General features: G+C 53.1%; 1 protein-coding gene across 1 annotated transcript in view; it reads right to left on the minus strand.

Moving 5' to 3' along the window:
* LOC104994294 (epididymis-specific alpha-mannosidase-like) overlaps nt 1-6,890 on the minus strand; it is a 47,661-nt gene that overhangs the window by 10,345 nt on the left and 30,426 nt on the right. Inside the window, exons 10-14 of the mRNA XM_010847801.1 lie at nt 5,513-5,651; nt 4,931-5,064; nt 2,165-2,439; nt 655-846; nt 11-162 (exon numbers count right to left, since the gene is read on the minus strand). Of these exons, the coding sequence (XP_010846103.1) occupies nt 11-162; nt 655-846; nt 2,165-2,439; nt 4,931-5,064; nt 5,513-5,651 (892 nt within the window). The remainder of the gene's footprint in view (nt 1-10; nt 163-654; nt 847-2,164; nt 2,440-4,930; nt 5,065-5,512; nt 5,652-6,890) is intronic.

The following is a 6,890-nucleotide window of genomic DNA, read 5'->3' on the forward strand; positions in this document are numbered from 1 at the left end:
AGATTGGTGCTGGTCCTCCAGATGGCCTCGCGGTTCAGCTCCAAGGGGCCCACCCTGTACTCCTGCTCTATGCGATGACACAGCAGCTCCCCGTCAGCGCCCGGGGGCCCGCGGGCCAGCCGGGAGTAGACGGTGTACGTAGGGTCCCTATCATTCACCGTCCTGGAGGAGGAGCAGAAGAGATACGTCAAGCTGGGGGAGACTTCCGGACGCCTGTCCCTGCTTCTTTCCTACCTTCATCTCCTCCTGTTTCCCCCTCCCTCCTTCCTGCAGGGCCATGTGGGCAGAGGGGCTTCTTGGGCAATAAACAGGAGGAGCCCCCCTTCCCTGAAGGCTGGAGCATCTGGCCAGGCCTGGGTGGTTTATTTCTCTTCTGTTAATGAAAACACAAGAACTGCTTTGGTGTGTAATGTCATTTCCACCACGGGCTACTGGCCCACCTCTGGACTTATTGCCACCAAGGTGACAGCACAGGCAGAGACAGCCAGGACTGCAGAGGCTGGACCAACTCATGTCTGCACCAGACTTTCTTTGAGATAGGACCGTGTGTGTGCACAGGTGCAGGAACTGGGGGTCTGGAGCAGACACATTTCACCATCCACCTGCCCAGGAGCACCCACCTGTGCTGGGCACAACCAGAGGGGCCGAACTCACCTGTAGAAGTATTGCCGGATCTCCGTCACGAGCTCCCCCTCGACGATCTCCATTCCCACAGTCTCCCACGCTGGCTTCGCGGTTTCACTGGACGTGAACACATAGTTATCGGAAATGGGTCCCTGATCCTCATCACCGTTCACCTCGTACTCCATGAACTGCTGGGTCACTTGTATGGTTTGGTTACTCTGCCTGCAGTGGTGGGAAAGAGAAAAGAGCGTTATCCTCCTGTTGATGTCCCATCCCTCTGATGGGAACCAGGCTCACAAGCCTCTATACAGACACCAGCCTGGAACCAGGAGTGAACAGAAGTGGCCTCTGTAGTGGCCACCTGGGTGGCATATCTGTCAATGGAATATTACTGAGCCCTCAAGAGGAATGAGGTTCTCATCCTTGCTGCCATGTGGATGAATCTTGGATCCTATGTGAAAGAAACCAGTCTCCAAAGGATCCCAGGTGGTGTGATTCCATTGCAGGAAATGCCCACAGAGGCAAATCCAGAGAGACAGAAAGGAGATTCCAGTAGCCAGGGCCCTGGGGCAGGTGAAAATGGGGAACATGAGGATTCTTTTTGGAGGTGATGGAAATATCTGAAAACTGTGGAGTTTCCTGCACACCTCTGTGAACACAGGAAACAGCACAGACATGTACGGTGTAACGTGGTGACTTGTATGGTATGTGAAATATATCAACACGCTTGTCATATATGGAAGAACAAAGGCCCTCCTCCAGCAAACTGGCCCTGGGGTGGTCTGCGCACATGGTGGCTGCGCCCCTCAGGCCTCTGCACAGGCAGGTCCTTCTAAGGAACCACTGTCCGCTCGTCTGACCCACGGATTCCCTGCAGACTGCGAGGCCTCAGGCCTGGCTCTGGGTGTCTTGTCCCTGCCAAGCCTCCTCTGAGCCGCCCTTTCTCTCTCTATTCCAACAGGCTTCCCTCTCTGTGTGGCAGGTGCTGGCTGTACCCCTACTGGGAGGTGAGGGAGCCGGGTGAGAAGCACAGCTTCCCTCACCTGAGCCTAAAGCACCTGAAGACACACAGACACCAGGCAGATGGACAGCAGGACACTCCTGGGAAGGGCTGGGCGGGGGTGGGGCTTGGCTGTGGGGCACCCGTGGGTGGGCAGAAAGGGATGGCGAGCTGGAGTCGGCCCTTCAGGGGCATCCCAGAAGGGGCGTGGGGCTTGAGTGACGATGGAGCCCAAAGCCAGCCTGCAGGCTTCAGCTTTCCCTGCCTGACCAGGGAGGCTTACATGTGCTGGGGTTGTATCCCATTTCTGCTGCCCCCATACCCTCTGCTGACCTCCCTGCTGGATCCTGTGGGTCCTGGTTGCTTTTGTGGCCTAGCCTAGACTCACACAACCTAGAAATGAGGCTGGCTACACAGCAAGGGTCTTCACGAGCATCACGTCCCTGCCATGCCAGTGAGGAAGTGAAGAGGCAGGTGGGGCGTTACCTGCCCAGGTCCCGGGACCCTCCTGGGCTTGAGGCAGCAATGGCTGCACCTCACCTCTCCCAGATGCTGTGCATCAGGTTGGTGTCCTTGTCCAGGGACACGGTGTAGCAGTCATTCTCCACGTGGACCAGGCGCCTGCCCACACTTGAGTCATGTCTCCTGGGTCTGCGGCCAAACTGCTTGGTGTTGGCCATCGTGGCCTCAGTCACCTGAGTGTCCCCCTTGGCCCTCCTGCTGGGCTTGATGACATAATACCGGTAACTGAGTCCTGGGATCGTGGTCAGCACAAGCAGGTCATAGACAGATGGCATCTCCTTTGAGTTCTGAACCTGCAAGGCCAGAGGGACAGGATCACAGGACGGATGTCACGGGGGGAAGACATCTCAGTCTCCTTAGCAACCCTGGGCTTACACATCTCTTGGATGGAGTGCTTGCTCCCCAGGGGGGCAGCAGGGTCATCCATCATTGGGCTGAGCTGGGCTCCCCTCCTGCATCCTCTCTGCTCAACAGGGTCCTAGCCCAGCCCCTTCTCCCTCCTCCTTCCCTTCTCCTTCGGGGCTGAAAAACCAACGTCCCTCCTTCCCAACTCTCCCTGCTGTTTCCTGCCTCTCTTACGCTGTTCCCTCGACCCAGAGGGCCTCCTCTTTGGAGGGAGCTCTCTTGTCTCTTCATCCTCCAATTTCCCAGAGGAGGGAGGTTTTCAGGTCATCCCTCCAGGATTTTCCCTATCTCCAAGTTATCTGATTTAGGGACAGGATGAGGACTCTGGGTCCATGCAGGGAGCCCCCTGACTCTTTAGGGAACAGGTGCCATCTCTGGGCTTCTGATGGGGGTTTTGTGGTAGGGTGGGGGGCTATTAGCAAATTTATGTGGCTCCTTATAAGATGGACTGGGACCTGGGCCCCCTTGCTGCAGTACTGCAATGCTTGGACACACTTCTCCTCTAGCAACAAAACACAAAGAAATTGTATGGGACCAAAAATAACCACGTACATGCCCAGCTGGGGGCAAATTCTGGACAAAAGATACAAAAAAACCCCAAAAAACTTAACTGTCACTTTTAAAGAAAAAAAAGTCTGGAGGGAAAGCAGGGGTCAGAGCAAAAACATGGGCCCTGCACACACCACCACCTAAGGGGTGGACAAACACCTCAGCCACCCCTCCGACCCAACTCCTGAGCACACCCCTACCCTCACCCCATAGAAAGAGCCAGCTCCCCTTTTGGAGAACAAGCAAGCGAGGGAAGCTGTTGTTTGTTTTCGCCCTGCCTCCATGCTGCCGCAGGGGCCCCAATAAATCTTGCCTGAATTTCTTGGTCTGGCCTCTGATCAACTTCTTTTAATTAAAAATGTCAAGTACCCTGGTCAGTGGGGCTTCCTTGGTGGCTCAGATGGTAAAGAATCTGCCTGCAATGTTGGAGACCTGGGTTCAATCCCTGGGTCAGGAAGATTCCCCTGGAGAAGGAAATGACAACCCACTCCAGTATTCTTGCCTGGAGAACCCCATGGCTAGAGGATCCTGGCAGGCTGAAGTCCATGGACTCGCAAAGAGTCAGACACAACTGAGCAACTAACACATTCACCCTGGTCAGTAATAGACCCTCCAATTCGGCCTTTCTGTGAACAAAAGCAGGCATCTTGCCCCACCCATACCCCCAAACGTGTCCTGAAGCTTTTTCTCCACTACAGTTATCCTGGGCCACATTCTCTGCCTTCTTATTTTGCTCCTGTCTGGATCCCCCTGCTAGAATATGAGCCCCCAGGGGGCACGGACTTTTGTTGGCTTGGTAATTTTCTCCAGCACCTAGATTAAGGCCTGACACATAGTAGGTGTTCAATCATCTTTAAGAGCGTTTACTCTTAGTGGGTATCGCTTTTTGTTGGGGAGGGGGATGTTATGTGTTCAGTCTGCTCAAACCAACACCCATCAATGTCAGAGGAACCCTTCCTCTCGGTCTCAGTTAAGGACTACTGCCTGGACTGCTAGGTCCTCACTCCATGCCTTAACTGTCCAGTTCTGTGTCTGATTCCTAAATCCATGGGGCCTCCAGTGTCCAGGGGCCCAGAGTGGGCATTCAGGAGTGTTTGCTGAAAGGTTGCTGATGGCAGAACCTTCTCCACCTCCCCAAGGAAGAGTCAGCTGGGTGACAAGTAGGGTGTTGTCTGGGACCACATCCAGTTCCAGGTCTTGGGAGGAGGTGGGGCGGGACCACCCACTCATACTGGATGCGGGTGTTGCCAAGACAGGAATTTGCCCCCAGCCCCTAACAAAGCACTTCCATAAAGACCAGCTTGTAAGACTCTGCATGGATTTTCCTATACAAAGTGGGAATTTTGATAATATTACAAAAGTGAAAGTGTTAGTTGCTCAGTTGTGTCTGACTGTAGCCCACCAGCTTCCTCTGTCCATGGGATTTTCCAGGCAAGAATGCTGGAGTGGGTTGCCATTTCCTTCTCCAGGGGATCTTCCTGACCCAGGGGGAATCAAACCCATGTCTCCAGCACAGAAAGCACATTCTTTACCATATGAGCCACGAGGGAAGCCCTTATAATATTGTATATAGCCTTATATGGGCAGATGTCACCCATGCAGCCCACACCAGGAGACCTCCCAGGTTGGGTATGGTAGAAGGGATTTCAGGCCAAATCAGATGCCAAAGCCTAGGATCAGTGCTCTGGGTGGATCCCACTGACCCTGAGGACAATGTCCTCATAGTGGGGTTGTCATTGCTCACTAAAATGGCCCTCACTTCTCAGGGGTCCCTGCCTAGAACAGAGACAGCAATCGCGAGTGCAACCGAGGCAGGATTCCTGCCCATACCTGTGCAGGCACGGGGTGGCCTGACTCATCTGTGACGCTGACCTTGGGGAAGTCCACAGTCAGGGTGACGATGGTGGTGACTGTCCAGGCCAGGGGGTTGTAGATCACAGCAACGTATCCCCCAGGCTCAAGGCCTGCACACACACAAGAGGTTTACTTGCTGCCGTGTGAGACACTCCACACACCTGGGTGCCCCTTGGAACAAGGGAAACTGAGGCAGGTGAGACCAACCCTGAAGACTCCAGGGAGAGGGACAGACAGACACGGGACCTCAGACATGCAGCCACACTCTGTTCATGGCGCTGTCCCGGTTCCCAAATGTGGGGTGGGGGTGTCCCTCCAGAAGCTGAGGGTCCATGTACTCCTCACCCATCTCTCCCTGTCAGCCCAATTTCCTGGTGAGTACACTGAGGTCCAGAGAGGTAGAATCACCTGCACAAGGCCTGGTGACTCATCTGGATGGAGACTCAGAGTCTGAAGCTCAGGGGATCAGGCCCCCTCCCTGGTCCCAGAAGCTCTCTTCTCAGAAAGGGGCCTAGACTCTGCCAGACTGCAGGGGCTCCCAGCAAGGGCCTTGCTTACCTGTGTGGGCTGGGAACCTGTCCTGGACGATGGCGGACATCAGTTTCTGCACCCCATGCATCCCGTTGTTCAGGCGCCCCACAAACATGTCACTCACCTTGGGGGTGTGAGCCCCGGTGATGGCTTCGTGGTGCTGGACCTGTGTCCCCACCCCGAGCAGGACAAGAGTGCGGTCAGGACCTGCTCCTGCTCAGCACCTGCCCTCCTGGGGTCCACTGGGCATGGGCTCTCTTTCCCTCTTAGCAGGTGCTAGTGGAGAAGGTGGGGGTTCCCCCCACTTTACAGAAGGGGAAACTGAGGTCAGAGAGGCTGACGGACTTGCCCAACTTTGAAGACCTTGTGAAAACCTATACCTGACTCCCTGACCTGGGACAGAAAACAGACTTTCAGAGGCACCCTCCCCAGCTTGATCCCTGAGGAAGGCTTTCTTATCTCTCCCTGCTATTCTTTGGAACTCTGCATTCAAATGGGTATATCTTTTCTTTTCTCCTTTGCCTTTCGCTTATCTTCTTTTCATAGGTATTTGTAAGGCCTCCTCAGACAACCATTTTGCCTTTTTGCATTTCTTCTCTTGGGGATGGTCTTGATCACTGCCTCCTGTACAATGTCATGAACCTCTGTCCATAGTTCTTCAGGCGCTCTGTCTATCAGATCTAATCCCTTGAATCTATTTGTCACTTCCACTGTATAATCATAAGGAATTTGATTTAGGTCATACCTGAATGGTCTAGTGGTTTTCCCTACTTTCTTAAATTTAAGTCTCAGTTTGGCAATAAGGAGTTCATGATCTGAGCCACAGTCAGCTCCTGGTCTTGTTTTTGCTGATTGTATAGAGCTTCTCCATCTTTGGCTGCAAAGAATACAATCAATCTGATTTCGGTATTGACCATCTTGTGATGTCCATGTGTAGAGTCTTCTCTTGTGTTGTTGGAAGAGGGTGTTTGCTATGACCAGTGTGTTCTTTTGGCAAAACTCTATTAGCCTTTGCCCTGCTTCATTCCATATTCCAAGGCCAAATTTGCCTGTTACTCCAGGTGTTTCTTGACTTCCTACTTTTGCATTCCAGTCCTCTCCCTATAATGAAAAGGACATCTTTTTGGGGTGTTAGTTCTAGAAGGTCTTGTAGGTCTTCATAGAACTGTTCAACTTCAGCTTCTTCAGCATTACTGGTTAGGGCATAGACTTGGATTACTGTGATATTAAATGGTTTGCCTTGGAAACGAACAGAGATCATTCTGTCGTTTTTGAGATTGCATCCAAGTACTGCATTTCGGACTCTTTTGTTGACTATGATGGCTACTCCATTTCTTCTAAAGGATTCTTGCCCACAGTAGTAGACATAATGGTCATCTGAGTTAAATTCACCCATTCCAGTCCA

Source organism: Bison bison, unplaced genomic scaffold, assembly GCF_000754665.1.
Source record: "Bison bison bison isolate TAMUID 2011002044 unplaced genomic scaffold, Bison_UMD1.0 scf7180017864255, whole genome shotgun sequence".
Lineage (NCBI taxonomy): Eukaryota > Metazoa > Chordata > Mammalia > Artiodactyla > Bovidae > Bison > Bison bison.